Genomic DNA, 16,824 nt, shown 5'->3' with positions numbered 1-16,824 from the left:
AGGAGAGGACTGAAGCTCATGGAAGAAAGAAAAGGGGGAGGATGGGGGTGATGGGCAGGTAAGTAGATAAGGTGAGAGAGGGAAATTACCAAAAGTTCGAGAAATCGATGTTCATGCCATCAGGATGGAGGCTACCCAGACGGAATATAAGATGTTACTCCTCCAACCTGAGTGTGGCCTCATCGCAGCAGGAGAGGAGGCAACGGACTGACATGTTGGAATGGGAAGTGTAATCAAAATGGGTGGCCTGTAGGAGATCCTGCTAGATAGAGTGTAGGTGCTCTGCAAAGCAGTCTCCCCATCTACGTTGGGTCTCAAACTGATATACAAAAGGCCACAAAGGGAGCACCAGATACAATAGATGACCCCCAACAGACTCACAGCTGAAGTGTCACCTCACCTGGAAGGACTGGTTGGGGCTCTGAATGGGAGTGAGGGAGGAGGTGTAGGGGAAAGTGCAGCATTAATTCCGTTTGCAAGGATAAGTGCCAGCAGGGAGATCACTGGGGAGGGATGAATGGGCAAGGGAGTGATTCCTGCGAAAAGCAGAAAGTCAGGGAGAGCAGAAGATGTGCTTGGTGATGGGATCCCATTGGAGATGGCAGAAGTTACGGAGAATTATGTGCTGCATGCGGTGGCTGGTGGGGTGGTAGGTGAGGATGAGATATGAGCAGATGTGTGTGAAATGGAAGAGAAGCGGTTGAAGGTAGTGTTGATGGAGGAAGGGAAGCCCCTTTCCTAGAAGAAGGAGGACATCTCTTAGTTCTGGGATGAAAAGCCCCATCCTGAAAACAGGTACTGTAGAGATAGAGGAACTGAGAGAATGGGATGGCATTTTACAAGGAACAGGGTGGGAAAAGGTAGCTGTGAGAGTCAGTGGATTTCTTTCTTCCTTTTCAAATCTTTTTATTATTATTATCCAAAATTATCACCAGTACATCGAAGTAAGCAACACTTACAATGTCTCAAGAAAAAAAACATTATTTTAAAGATTGAAAAAATTTTGGTGATTAAAAAAAACCCTACTAAGCAAGAAAAAGTGGGGAAAAAACCCCATTAGGTGTTCAACCCCAGAGCCATGCATCATACAAAAAGCTTCTAAAGATAAACATCGAACTGCCAGCAAGAAAAAAAAAATGTACCAAAAATTTATAATTAGATCATGGAGGAAAACTATCAATGAACTCAAATAATAATAATGAGCAAAATGAACCCCATCTTTTTTCAAAATTATTAAAATAAAATCATAATTTTATTCTATTTTACACATGCGCAGAGCACATACCAATACAGGATGATCAAAAATGGCGGCGATGAAGAATACAGCCACATAGGAAACACACATGCTCCGGAACCACCCAATGGGAAAAAACTCTTAACTCGAACCCCACCCTCCTCCCCCCAAAGCCCGAAAAAAGGCAGGCATCCTATGATAGATTATGAAGCCAGGAACCGCTCTGTCTGTGCAGAAAAAAATGTAAAAAGATTCTCTCCCACTCCCCCAGTTAAAAAAAAATGACTGACCTTGTAAGAGGCACGATAAAGTCTCAACAAAGGAAAGTGTTTACATTCCAGCATCTACAAGCTATCCCATATGTATACTTAATCTTTTTTTAAACAAGAAAGAACCAAAATAATGTTACCTCTGAAAAAGAAAAAAACAGCACCATTTTAAAATTTAACGTTAAATCCCTAAAAAAAACTTTAAATTTAGTTGTAAGATGCTATAATAAAGCAGAAAAAAAGTTAATAGCATATTTAACCCAACAAAATCTTCAAAAATGCCAATTAGTAATATCATAAGTAACTGAACCCTCCCCTAAATATATATATAAAAAGAAGCCTCATTAGTAGGAAAAACTACCAATTAATTAATTAAAAAAGAAACAGAAAAAGACATCAAACCAGATATTAAGTTAAAGGAACAAGTCCCTTTATCTTCTTTTTCTCAGTCGAATGTCCGATTAAACATTTAAACAGTCATACTTGAACCATAGAAACCATAGAAACTACAGCACAGAAACAGGCCCTTTGGCCCTTCTTGGCTGTGCCGAACCATTTTCTGCCTAGTCCCACTGACCTGCACACGGACCATATCCCTCCATACACCTCCCATCCATGTATCTGTCCAATTTATTCTTAAATGTTAAAAAAGAACCCGCATTTACCGCCTCGTCTGGCAGCTCATTCCATACTCCCACCACTCTCTGTGTGAAGAAGCCCCCCCTAATGTTCCCTTTAAACTTTTCCCCCCTCACCCTTAACCCATGTCCTCTGGTTTTATTCTACCCTTGCCTCAGTGGAAAAAGCCTGCTTGCATTCACTCTATCTATACCCATCATAATTTTATATACCTCTATCAAATCTCCCCTCATTCTCCTACGCTCCAAGGAATAAAGTCCTAACCTATTCAACCTTTCTCTGTAACTGAGTTTCTCAAGTCCCGGCAGCAACCTTGTAAACCTTCTCTGCACTCTTTCAACCTTATTTATATCCTTCCTGTAATTTGGTGACCAAAACTGAACACAATACTCCAGATTCGGCCTCACCAATGCCTTATACCAGGAGTCCCCAACCTTTTTTGCAGTGCGGACCGGTTTCATGTTAACCATAGATCTTCTTTCTAAAAAAAAACCAGTAATATACAATAATGAACAAATCTCCTTATCTTCTTTTATTAGTCTGTCAATGAAATATCTAAGTAACCTTCATAAATCTTCTTTCCGAAATACCAATAATATACAGATAACCAAACAACCTTTCAGACAGTTCATTCAGTAGCAGCGGCATGTATAGTCTGAACAAACTCCAGTGCAGCTTTTGGATCAAAAAATGTACGAGGAGGAGAGTTAGGAGGAAAAACTTTAATTCTTGTCGGGTAACGCAAAAAAGGAAACAGTTTCTTATCATATGCCTGTTTCATTACCAGAGCAAATCTTGATCTTTGTTCCATTACCTCCTTTGGATAATCCTCAAAAACAGAGCTCAGATTCCTTAAATCTAAAAACTCTCAGTTTTCTTGCCTGTCGCATTACTTGATCTTTAATTTTAAAGAGATGAAAATAAACCAAAACAGACCTTGGTTTATTTGAATCTTTAAATTTCGAAGTAAAAGCTCTGTGTGTTCTTTCTGTAGTCGGCGGCTGTGATAATATGGTAGGAGATAAGGTATGAAAAAGCTTACCAAAGTAAACAGTTGAATCTCCAGGTTCAGCTCCTTCTTGCAGCCCAACAATTTGTATATTCCTTCAGCGAGACCTAGTTTCCAGGTCTGTAATCTTATTTTGATATCTTTCCAAATGAGTTGTAGCTTCAAACAATTTTTGCTTAGTTATCTTCAATTCCTCTTCATGTGTAATAACTTGAGTTTCCAAGTCTTTAAGTTTTCCCAGAAATGACTTCATTTCATTACTATTCTTTTCCAGTTGGTCTTTAATTGACCCATTCTGATCTTTAATTGAATTCAGTGTCCGAACCATATCTTCAGCCCATGGTGGCATTTTATCAGATCTTTCCTTTTCCATCTTTCCTTTCCCATTACCTTTGTCACTAGGTTCAGGCAAGTTCTTCCCACACCTCGTAGACATAGACATATTGTTCCCCCTCAAGAATCAGCAAATGATAATTTTAAATTCGAAGTTTAAACTAGGGGGAGAGGAACAAAACTAAGAGTAGCACAAAACTGCTGCTACTCCATTTGAATACCGACGCAGTCTCCCCAGTGGATTTATAAGAACGTATGACCAGAAGACATAGGAGCATAATTAGGCCATTCAGCCCATCGAGTCTGCTCTGCCATTCCATCATGGCTGATCCCGGATCCCACTCAATCCCATACACCTGGTTTCTCGCCATATTCTTTGGTGATTAATTAATTAATCAGTTAATTTCTGCTTTAAATATACCAATGGACTTGGAAACCACCACAGTCTGTGGCAGAGCATTCCACAGATTTACTACTCTTTGGCTAAAAAATTTCCCCTCAATTCTGTTCTAAAGGGTTGCCCCTCAGTTTTGAGGCTGTGCCCTCTAGTTCTGGATACCCCCACCAGGAAACATCCTCTCTACATCCTCCCTACCTAGTCCTTTCAACATTCGATAGGTTTCAATAAGATCCCCACAGCATTCTTCTACATTCCGGTGAGTACAAGCCCAAAGCTGCCAAACACTCCTCATATGTTAACCCCTTCATTCCTGGAATCATTCTCATGAACCTCCTCTGGACTCTTTCCAATGACAACACATCTCTTCTGAGATACGGAGCCCAAAACTGTTCATAATACTCCAAGTGTGGCCTGAGTAGTGTCTTATAAAGCCTCAGGATTATCTCCTTACTTTTATGTTCTATTCCTCTTGAAATAAATGCCAACATTGCATTTGCCTTCTTTACCATAGATTCAACCTGTAAATTAACCTTCAGGGAGTCTTGCAGGAGAACTCCTAAGTTTACTGCACTTCTGAATCTTTGAATATTCTCCCTACTTAGATAATAGTTCGCACTATTGTTTCTTTTACCAGAGTGCATTATTGTACATTTCCTAACACTGTATTCTATCAGCCATGTTTTTGCCCATTCTTCCAACCTGTCTAAGTCCTACAGCTAATGCATTGCTTCCTCAGCACTACCTACTTCTCCGCCGATCTTTGTATCATCTGCAAACTTTGCCACAAATCCATCAATTCCATTATTCAAATCATTGACAAACAATGTGAAAAGTAGCAGTCCCAACACTGACCCCTGAGGAACACCACTAGTTATTGGCAGCAACCAGAAAAGGTCCCCATTAATTCCCACTCACTGCCTCCTGCTTGTCAGCCATTCCTCTATCCATGCCAGTTTCTTTCTCGTAACATCATAGCATTTTATCTTGTTAAGCAGCCTCATGTGTAGCATCCTATCAAATGCTTTCTGAAAATCCAAGTAAATGACATCCACTGCCTCTCCTTTGTCCACCCTGCCTGTTACTTCCTCAAAGAGTTCCAACAGATTTGTCAGTCAAGATTTCCCTTCACAGAAGCCATGCTGACTTTGACTTATTTTATCATTAGTCTCAAAGCACCTCAAAGCCTAATCCTTGATAATAGACGCCAACACTTTCTCAACCACTAAGGTTAGGCTAAATGGCCTACAATTTCCTTTTTTTTGCCTTTCCTCATCTTAAAGAGTGGAGTGTCATTTGCAATCTTCCAGACTTCCGCGACCATGCCAGGATCAAGTGATTCTTGAAAGATCATGACCAATGCATACATTATCTCTTCAGCAACCTCCCTTAGGACTCTGGGATGTAGTCCATCTGGTTCAGGTAACCTATCCACACTAACACACTAGAGTTTTCCTTTATAATAACACTGGCACTCACTCCTTCTCCCTGACACACAAAGACCTCTGGCACATAATAGACATCTGTAGATTTGCTGTCTCCAGATACAAAGAAAGAGAGATTGAGAAAGGGAGGGCGGTGTCAGAAATGGACCAGGTAAATCTAAGGGCAGGGTGGAAGTTGGATTGGGCCAAATAATTCAATTCTGCCCCTATATCTTATGGTCCTTATGAAGGCACTGAAATCTGCAGTCAACCACGATAGACCACAACAGGTGACATCATGGCTTAAGGTCTAGTCCAAGGCCACACAGCTCCTCTGTCATCTGCCCTTGCTCACATCAATGAATCAGAGTAACATAAATCAATAAATCATGCTTGTGTTCTCACCTTTCCAGTCTGGTGGGGAATTATTGAACTGAGATATCAAATCTGTTTCTCTCTCAACTGATGATGCCAAACATCCTGACTATCTCCGGAGTCTTGTCTCTTTATTTCAAACATCCAACATCTTCTCAATTTGCTTTTCTATCTGCTTTGGAATATCATTTTTTCAGGTTGTACAAACTCCCTTAGATCTACCAGGTGGAATCCCATTGAAAAGGATACTTTCCAAAGAATAGCATTTTCTGTGGAAGTGAGATGCATTACTTTTCCCAGTTGAAATAGCTTTATAGGAATAACAATCCCTTTATGATAGAAAAGATCCCCCAAACATCTTCACCGGAATGACATTAAATAACGATTGACTGAGTCAGACAAGACAATATCAAGTCAAATAGTAATTGACTGAGCTAAATAAGGCAACATCAAGTCAAAACCTGGTGTAAAATTTAGGTTATAAGAAGGATCTTTAAAGGAGAGGTGAAGTAGGAATGCTTATGTCAGTAAATCCAGAGCTCAAATATCTTAGATGCTGAAGGTCGGGTTTTAAATTTGGAGTAATTAAGTAACTTGGGGAAATGACCATGTACTTTAACTTTACATTTTATGATTTGCAATATTCCTGCATGGATTAACTCTGCTCTGCCTGCTCTCAGATTGACCTTTCAACCATCGTTTCACAATCAGGCGCCACATTAAATAATCTGGTGAACCGCACTCAAGAATTGGTAGCCAAGCTCCAGTCCCTGCAGATAGATCGTCATGAGTTTGTCTGCCTGAAATTCTTGGTTCTCTTCAGCCCAGGTAAGCCATAAGAATCCAGGAGATATATTTCCTTCCTCTTCACTAACCTTGGTAGTTGACAGCTCTCCAGTGTTCCCCTGGAACTTCCTAGTACGTGGGGTATGATGAGATTTTAGATCAGTTAATGGATGAATGTCCGGATTGCTGAGGAATTGAAATGAAGATCAGAGCTTTATTCTCACCACAGTAACTGAGAATTGAATTTCAAGTAATCAATTACATTAGGAATAAAATAGAAAACAACACACACAAAATGCTGGAGGAACTCAACAGCTCAGGCAGCATCTGTGGACATGAATAAACAGTAGCCTTTTCAGGCCGAGAACCTCCATCAGCATTGTTAAGGTACTGCGATAATGTCAGTGGAGTTTAAAAATTCGGTCTATGAACAGTTTTCCATTATGGGCATTTTAATTAAATTGTGCTGTAACTGTAATGGGAAACCATAAAACTATGAGATTGTTACTAACAGCTTGTCTGGTTCAGTGGGAACCAGACAAGCTAGATTGGGAAAATCAAGTTGGTGCCAGATCTCAAGAGGGTAATTTCTAGAATGTCTATGAGGTGGCTTTTTAGAGAAGATCATGGTTGAACCTACTTGAAGATCAGCTATTCTAGATTGGGTGCTGTGCAGTGAGCCAGAATTGATTAGATAGCTTAAGCTTAAAAAAAAACCCTTAGGGACAAGTGATTATAATATGATCAAATTCATCCTGAAATTTGAGAAGGTGCAACTAAATTCAGGTGTATCACTATTACAGTGGAATAAAGGGAATTATAGGCCATGAGAAAGGAGCCGGCCAAAATTGATTGGAAAAGGACGTTGGCAGAAACATCCTCAAAAAATTCAATCGGGCTCTTACAGCACGATGTGCCTTTGACAAAGTCATGCTGACTATTCCTAATCATATTACGCCTGTCCAAATGTCCATAAATTCTGCCTCTCAGGATCTTCTCCATCAACTTACCAACCACTGAAGTAAAATTCACTGGTCTATAATTTCCCAAGCTATCTCTACTCCCTTTCTTGAATAAGGGAACAACATCTGCAATCTTCCAATCCTCCGGTACCTCTTCTGTCCCCAGTGATGATGCAAAGATCATTACCAGAGGCTCAGCAATCTTCTTCCTCGCCTCACACAGTAGCCTGGGGTACATCTCATCAGGTCCCGGTGACTTATCCAACTTGATGTTTTCCAAAGGGTCCAGCATAAACTCTTTCTTAATATCTATATGCTCAAGCTTTTCAGTCCACTGTAAGTCATCCCTACAATCGCCAAGATCCTTTGCCGTAGTGAATACTGAAGCAAAATATTCATTCAGTACCTCTGCTATCTCCTCCGGTTCCATACGCACCTTTCCACTGTTACACTTGATTGGTCCTATTCTCTCACGTCTTATCCTCTTGCTCTTCACTCACAATACGCTGGAAGAACTCAGCAGGTCGGGCAGCATCCATGGAAAAGATCATTCGACGTTTCGGGCCGGAACCCTTTGTCAGGACTGTAGGGGGAAGGGGCAGAGGCCCTATAAAGAAGGTGGGGGAGGGTGGGAAGGAGAAGGCTGGTAGGTTCCAGGTGAAAAACCGTACGGGGAAAGATAAAGGGGTGGGGGAAGGGAGCCAGGGTGGTGATAGGCAGGAAAGGTGAAGAAACGATAGGGGAAAACACAATGGGTAGTAGAAGGAGGCGGAACCAAGAGGGAGGAGGTAGGCAGCTGGGGGAGGGGGCAGAGTGACATAGGGTTAGGGGAAGGGAGGGGGAGGGAATTACCGGAAATTGGAGAATTCTATGTTCATACCAAGGGGCTGGAGACTACCTAGACGGTATATGAGGTGTTGCTCCTCCAACCTGAGTTTAGCCTCATCATGGCAGTAGAGGAGGCCATGTATGGACATATCTGAATGGGAGTGGGAAGCAGAGTTGAAGTGGGTGGCTACTGGGAGATCCTGTCTGTTTTGGCCAACGGAGCAGAAGTGCTCGACAAAGCGGTCCCCCAATCTGCATCGGGTTTCACCGATGTAGAGGAGGCCGCACCGGGAGCACCGGATGCAATAGATGACCCCAACAGACTCACAAGTGAAGTGTTGCCTCACTTGGAAGGACTGTTTGGGGCCCTGAATGGTGGCAAGAGAGGAGGTGTAGGGACAGGTGTAGCACTTGCACTTACAGGGATAAGTGCCAGGTGGGAGATCCGTGGGGAGGGACGTGTAGACCAGAGAGTCGTGGAGGGACCGATCCCTGCGGAAGGCGGAGAGGGGTGGAGAGGGAAAGATGTGCTTAGTGGTGGGGTCCTGTTGAAGGTGGCGGAAGTTGCGGAGGATAATGTGTTGGATCCGGAGGCTAGTGGGGTGGTAGGTGAGGACAAGGGGAATTCTGTCCCTGTTGTGGTGGCCAGGTGGGAGATCCGTGGGGAGGGACGTGTGGACCAGAGGCCAGGTGGGAGAATGCCTTGGGATTTTCCTTAATCCTGTCTGCACCTTCTGGCTCTCCTAATTTCATTCTTCAGCTCCTTCCTGCTAGCCTTATAATCTTCGAGATCTCTATCATTACCGAGTTTTTTGAATCTTTTCTTTTCTTCTTGACTAAATTTACAACAGCCTTTGTGCACCACGGTTCCTGTACCCTACCATCCTTTCCGTCTCATTGGAATGCACCTTTGGAGAACGACACGCAGATATCCCCTGAACATTTGCCACATTTCTGCTGTACATTTCCCCAAGAACATCCGTTCTCAATTTATGTTTCCAAGTTCCTGCCTGATAGCTTCATATTTCCCCTTACTCCAATTAAACGCTTTCCTAACTTGTCTGTTCCTATCCCTCTCTAATCATATGGTAAAGGAGATAGAATTCACAGAGCCCTGAAAGTTGCCTCACAGGTAAATAGGGTAGTTAATCAGAATCAGAATCCTTTATTATCGCCAAGTATGTGGACACATACAGGGAATTTGATGCCAGTTTCCCTGAGCTCTCACTGTACGGAATCAAAAAGCAAACAAAACAATAGTGTAAATAATTGTGAACTATATACAATGAGGTATACCTGTGTATGTACAGGTGGACTTGGTTTATAATAGACTTAAATTCGAGTGTTCATAAGACCGATGGCATACAGAAAGAAGTTGTTCTTGTACCTATTTGTCCTGGCATACAATGATCTAAAGTGCCTACCAGAAGGAAGGAGTTGGAACAGGTGATGTCCAGGGTGTGGTGAGTCTACAATGATGCTGCTTGCTCGCTTCCTGACTCTAGATGCATATAAGTCCTGGATCGAGGGCAGCTTCACACCAATAATCCTTTCCGTAGCCCTGACGGTTTTTTGGAGTCTATTCTTGTCTTGTTTGGTAGCTGATCCAAACCAGACAGTGATGTACGAACAGAGAACAGACTGGATTATTCCTGAATAGAATGAGGCAGGTTGTACTTCCTGAGTTGACGTAGGAAATACAACCTCTGCTGAGCCTTTTTGATAAGAGTGTCCACGTTGGGTGTCCACTTCAGGGTCCTGGGAGATTGTGACACTCAGAAACCTGAAGGTCTCCACAGCAGACACAATACTGTTGAGTGTAGTGAGTGAGGGGAGTATTGGGGGACTCCTCCTGAAGTCCACTGTCATCCCCACAGTCTTGAGCGTATTTAGCTCCAGATTGTTCTGACCACACCAGAGGGCCAGCCGTTCCACCACCTGTGTGTATGCAGACACATCACCGTCTCGGATAAGGCCAATGACAGTCGTGTTGTCTGCAAACTTCAGGAGTTTAACAGATGGATCCTGTGAGGTGCAGTCATTAGTGTAAAGGGAGAAGAGCAGTGGGGAGAGCACACATCCCTGGGGGGCACCGGTACTGATTGTCCGGGTGCTAGAAATGAGATGCTCCCCAGCCTCACTTGCTGCACCCTGTCATTCAGGAAGCTTGTGATCCACTGACAGATGGCGGGGGAGACAGTGAGCTGGGTGAGTTTGGAACAGAGGATTTCTGGGATGATGGTGTTGAATGCCGAGCTGAAGTCAACAAACAGGACCCTCGCAGAAGTTCCTAGGTTGTCGAGGTGTTGTAGTATGTAATGCAGTCCCATGTTGACTGCATCATCCATTGACCTATTTGCCCGATAAGCAAACTGCAGGGGGTCCAGCAGAGGGCCTGTGATGTCCTTCAGGTGAGCCAATACTCATCTCTCAAAGGACTTCATGACCACAGATGTCAAGGCAACAGGCCTGTAGTCATTAAGAAAGCTTAGCTTTCGTAAGTCGAGGGATAGGGTTTTAGAGTCACGAGGTAATGATGCAGCTCTATAAAACTCTGGTTAGGCCACACTTGGAGTACTGTGTCCAGTTCTGGTCGCCTCACTATAGGAAGGATGTGGAAGCATTGGAAAGTGTACAGAGGAGATTTACCAGGGTGCTGCCTGGTTTAGAGAGTATGCATTATGATCTGAGATTAAAGGAGCTAGGGCTTTACCCTTTGGAGAGAAGGAGGATGAGAGGAGACATGATAGAGGTATACAAGATATTAAGAGGAATAGATAGAGTGGACAGCCAGCGCCTCTTTCTCAAGGCACCACTGCTCTGTACAAGAGGACATGGCTTTAAGGTAAGGTGTGGGACATTCAAGGGACATATTAGAGGAAGATTTTTTACTCAGAGAGTGGTTGGTGTGTGGAATGCACTGCCTGAGTCAGTGGTGGAGGCAGATACACAAGTGAAATTTAAAAGACTACTAGGTAGGCATATGGAGGAATTTCAGGTGGGGGGTTCCATGGGAGGCAGGTTTTAAGGGTTGGCACAACCTCTTGGGCCGAAGGGCCTGTACTGTGCTGTACTATTCTATGTTCTATGTTCTAGAATTGTGATCACTATCTCCAAAATGCTCTCCCACTGAGAGATCTGACACAAGACCAGGTTCATTTCCCAATACCAGATCAAGTACAGCCTCTCCTCTTGTAGGCTTATCTACATATTGTGTCAGGAAACCTTCCTGAACACACCTCACAAACTCCACCCCATCTAAAAACCCCTTGCTCTCGGGAGATGCCAATCAATATTTGGGAAATTAAAATCTCCCACCACGACAACCCTGTTATTATTACACTTCCAGATCTGTCTCCTTATCTGCTTCTCGATGTCCCTGATACTATTGGGTGGTCTATAAAAAACACCCAGTAGAGTTATTGACCCCTTCCTATTCCTAATTTCCACCCACAGAGACTCAGTAGAAAATCCCTCCATAACTTCCTCCTTTTCTGCAGCCATGACACTATCTCTGATCAGCAATGCTACGTCCCACCTCTTTTGCCTCCCTCCCTGTCCTTCCTGAAACATCTGAAGCCTGGCACTTTGAGTAACCATTCCTGCCCCGAGACATCCAAGTCTCTGTAACGGACACAACATCATAGTTCCAAGTACTGATCCACGCTCTAAACTGTGTTCATACTACTCCTTGCATTAAAATAGACACATTTCAAACCATCGGTCTGAGCGCATGTCTTCTCTATTACCTGCCTATCCTCTCTTTCACACTGTCTCAAACCTTTCTCTATTTGTGAGCCAACCCTTCCTCTGTCTCTTCAGTTCGGGTCCCACCCCCCAGCAATTCTAGTTTGAACTCTCCCCAATAGCCTTAGCAAACCTCCCTGCCAGGATATTGGTTCCCCTCGTATTCAAGTGCAACACGTCATTTTTGTACAGGTCCCGCCTACCCCAATAGAGGTCCCAATGATCCAGAAACCTGAATCCCTGCTCCCGTTCCAATCCTCCACCTCATTCTATTCCATACTCAATGTCACGTGGCACAGGCAGTAATCCCAAGATTACTACCTTTGAGGTCCTGCTTCTCCACTTCCTTCCTACCTCCCTAGTCTTTTTTTCAGGACCTCCTCCCTTCTCCTACCTATGTTTCTGGTACCAATATGTACCACAACCTCTAGCTGTTCTCCTTCCCACTTCAGGATATCGTGGACATGATCAGAAACATCTTGGACCCTGTCACCTGAGAGGCAAATGATCATCCATGTTTCTTTCCTGCCTGTCTGACCCCTAACTATAGAGTCCCCTATCACTGCTGTCATCCTCTTCCCTTCCCTCCCCCTCTGAAAAGACTGTGCTAGAGGTGCGGCCACTGTTGCTTCCCCCAGGTAGGCTGTCACCTGGAGTGAGTATTTATTGTTAAGAGGGACAGCCACAGGGGTACTCTCTAGTATCTGACTCCTGCCTTTCCCTCTCCTGACTATTACTCACTTATCTGTCTCCCAAGGCCCCGGTATGACTACTTGCCTATAGCTCCTCTCTGTCACCTCCTCACTCTCCCTGACCAGACGAAGCTCATTGAGCTGCATCTCCACTTCCCTAACCCGGTCCCTAAGGAGCTGCACCTCGATGCACCTGGCACAGATGTGTCCATCCAGAAGGCTGGGAGTCTCCCAGACATCCCACATCCGACACCCAGTACAGAACACCGGCCTGACACACTTACTTCTTGTTTCTATTCTTCACAGGTAACTTACCTCGCCTTGACCCGTTATTGCTGACGTGCCATTGAGCCAAAGCCCTCCTACTCTGTCTCCCTCTATTCTGATGCCCACTCTATAAAATTGTCTTCCTTTTAACTCGCTAACATCCACATCAGTCGTGCCTCGATCTGATGTCCTTCCAGGAGTCAAATCTGCAATCCTTGCCCTGCTTGGCTAACCTCCATGTTAAACGTCAGCATCTGTGTTTGACTCTTAGCTACTTCTGAAGTAGAATGAATTGACAATGAATATTGCCTCTCACTAACACACAGTAAACAATTACAGTAAAGCTCTGATAATTTGGGGGCTATTTTTATTTTTACTTTTCTGCGTTATCGGATGTTATTTTATTGATAATCTAAAAGGTTTGCAATCATAGTAATATTTCAATGAACCCAGTTAATTTAAAGAGAGTATAGGAAACAGAAAGAGCTAAGTTTCTTGGAAAGGACACCAACAAAACCAGGTCAGTTGAAGGGAAATGAGGGACTGAGCCTCAGTGAGTGGATGGGTCGGATGGGTCACTGGAACAATGGCCACAATGAGCAGAAAATGGTAATATCTTCTTGTGAGATCAAAGTCAATTAAGTAGAAAGTACACTTATTGTCACAATACATACATATTACTAAGATAAAAAATTTACTTTAAAGATTCATTTATTTGCAGGCACTTACAGGAAAATAAAGAAATGTAACAAATTTGTAATTGACAATGCAACAGAAAAACAATTCAATACATATAATGAAAAACTATATATAAACAAAGACTGACAAAACAACCAACTTCAAAAAAAAGACAAATTGTACAGATAAAAAAATAATACTGAGAACGTAAGATGTGTAGTGCGTAAAGACCATAAGACAGACAAGCAGAATTATGCCATTCCACCCATCAAGTCTGTTCTGCCATTCCATTGTGCCTGATTTACTGTTCTTCCTAACCCTATTCCCTTGCTTCCTCCCAGTAACCTTGACACCCTGACTAATCAATAATCTATCAAACTCCACTTTAAATTCACCCAATGACTTGGCTTTCACAGCTACCTGTGGCAATGAATTCCACAGATTTCCCACACTCTGACCAACAAAATTCCTCCTCAACTCTGTTCTAAAAGGGGGTTCTTCTATTCTGAAGCTGTTATCTCTAGTCCTAGACCTCTCCACTATAGGAAACATCCTCTCCACATCCACTCTATCGAGGCCTTTGAATACTCCTCCTTGAAAGTAAGCCTGTTGAGGCCAAGAAATTGCGATTTCTGAATGTTTGGATGACAGATCTAACAAGCTTCTAGCCACTGAGTTGTCAACTCTTCTGTACACAGATGTGAAGAACCTAGAAAACCAGCCCTTTGTGGAAAGTATCCAGGAGAAGGTCAACAGGGCTCTGATGGACTACACCATGCGCTTCCCCCAGCAGGTTGACCAGTTCGGGCAGTTACTCCTACGGCTCCCGGAAATACGAGCTATCAGCATGCAAGCGGAGGAGTACCTTTACCTCAAGCACTTGAATGGAGACGTGCCATGTAACAACCTGCTCATTGAAATGCTCCATGCCAAGCACTTCTGAGGGATGAACGAGTGCTAGACAGTGGATAAAAGTCCATGGGAACCCAACAGAAAACATATATGGAAACAAATTTTCACATTGATGACCAGACAGATAGAAAGGGAAACACATAGTGGCAGATGTAAAATTAAATACTGCCTCTGTACGTTTGTGGATTCTATTTATAATGGAACCATTCTAGACATTGTTTTGCCATCAAAATGAGTCACCGCTGTACTTGTGTGGAATACTATTCATTTACTGGAGTCCTCAAGGCAAAGCAGAAAGACTCAAACTGGTAAAGACAAGGATGGATGGCACTTGCCCAGTAATCCATGATCTAATGAGTTAAAGTGATAAGATCAAATTTAACCATGTCTGTTGGGCCAATTGAAATTGGGTCGGTTTAGTAACAAGTGAATTAAAGCTAATTAAGTGGTGAACATGAAAATACAAAATTGTCATAAAGGTCTATCTGGTTCACTAATTCCGTTAAGGAAGATTGTGATCCTTGTGTGTGATGTCAGGCTGTGTTGGTGTAGTTCATTGAAAGCCACATGATTTAAGGACGCTATTCTTCTACAGGAATGAGTGAAAGAATGTAGTTTCAGAGGATGAAATGAACCATTGGGGTCCACCTGATAAAGCAGACGTGGCAATGCAGCTGAATCGTAATTATGTCTGGCATTTGTGGAAGACTGGGTGATGGCATCATGACAGCAACATGGAAGTCTTCATCAGGCTTGCAGTGTCCATGAGATTCAACAACTGTGAATCCCTCCACCAAATTAATTAAGAGTCTAGGCAGTTATTGGATAGAACTGAGTAACTGAGGTCGCACAACACTTTTGGTTTACACTGTCTTGTACTTGTGAGGGAACTCCATCCACTGACGCAAGTGTTCATTCCCTCTAACACATAGGTTTCTGTTGCGTGCACCATCAGAGAAACTATTAATCATCTCCTTCCATTTTGGACCCTTGTCCTTGAAAAAGAATGGTGACAGGTGAGATGGAGGTGAGGAAGGAATTACAATCTTGCACACATCCTAACTTGGAAATGTACATTTCTTCTTTCTCGGTCTTCGAAAAGCAGATAGTGATGCAGAAAATGGACCACGTGCTGGTAGAAGGGAGGAGGTGTCATTGGCACAACATCATGGTCCAAAAGGGACCCATTTCTCTGCCATACTTATCTATGTTCTAATTTGAATCTTTACTGGGACTAAATTTGGAACTTATTTTTTGAAAACTTTATGGGAGTTCCTTCACTACAAAGGTTGCTGTAATTCAAGTAGGCAATAAATTATTACCTTGCTTGCAACACCTTAATATTTTAAAAAGTGCTGCGTAGGGCTGACCACATCATGGAATCCTAAACGCATCTGTACAGCTGGATCTCCAAACTGACAACATTCACTGTCGTTGTCAAAGTGCAAAGTTCAAAGTAAATTTATTATCAAAATCCATACAGTGTATGACACCTGAGATCTGTTTTCTTGCAGGCATACACAGTAAAGCTAAGATACACAATAGAATCAATGAAAGACTGCACCCAAAAGGATAGAGAAATAATAAACATGCAAAAAAACAAGCCGTGCAAATACAAAAAAGAAATAATAGTAATAATAATACACAGGAAAATAATGAAGATGCAACCCACCAAAGCACTGATGAAAAAACAATTATTTCAACTGCTTCACAATTATACGTTAATAGCAGTAAGACAGTTCCAGAGCTTCCACAGAATGCTGATGATGAAGACAAAATTATCTTAATACTTAACACTACACTAACAGAACATATGAGAATTGGCCCAACTAAAAGACCCTTCATACCAAAACAAAATTTGCAAAAATTGTTAGTACACTCAACAACATTATCATACCACAACATTTAGGAAAATTTGAAACATTTGAAGAACTACACATACTGTGCAGCATTAACAGCAGTGCAGAGCAATGGCTACAAAAATAGAGGTACACATTAACAGAAATTCAAAACTGTGTAACGAAATGAGAACACCGATATGGCAGAAGAAAATAAAAAACAAAATTGAAACTTTTAAGAGCAGAAATAGCCCACCTAATGGTGTCACAGTCCAGTTCGTGAAGTCTGCATTCCGGTTCACGGTCCGGTCCATGGATTCTGTACTCCAGTTATTTTGTTTTTCCCTTGTTCCATTGGGTGCCTTAATTGAGGCACCTGATTCTCGTTTTAGGCCGGCAAAATAAATAGCTCTGGGGTCCAGTGATTCCTTGCT

At 42.6% G+C, this 16,824-nt stretch overlaps 1 protein-coding gene across 1 annotated transcript in view; it reads left to right on the top strand.

Annotated features, from left to right (window-relative positions):
- LOC140191265 (nuclear receptor subfamily 5 group A member 2-like) overlaps positions 1-15,670 on the top strand; it is a 63,457-nt gene extending 47,787 nt beyond the window's left edge. Inside the window, exons 6-7 of the mRNA XM_072248520.1 lie at positions 6,361-6,508; positions 14,339-15,670. Of these exons, the coding sequence (XP_072104621.1) occupies positions 6,361-6,508; positions 14,339-14,583 (393 nt within the window). The 3' untranslated portion in view covers positions 14,584-15,670. The remainder of the gene's footprint in view (positions 1-6,360; positions 6,509-14,338) is intronic.
- Positions 15,671-16,824: the final 1,154 nt, after the last annotated feature.

This window comes from Mobula birostris, chromosome 32, assembly GCF_030028105.1.
Source record: "Mobula birostris isolate sMobBir1 chromosome 32, sMobBir1.hap1, whole genome shotgun sequence".
In the NCBI taxonomy this organism is placed as follows: domain Eukaryota; kingdom Metazoa; phylum Chordata; class Chondrichthyes; order Myliobatiformes; family Myliobatidae; genus Mobula; species Mobula birostris.
This window is presented reverse-complemented; position numbering and strand designations above follow the sequence as displayed.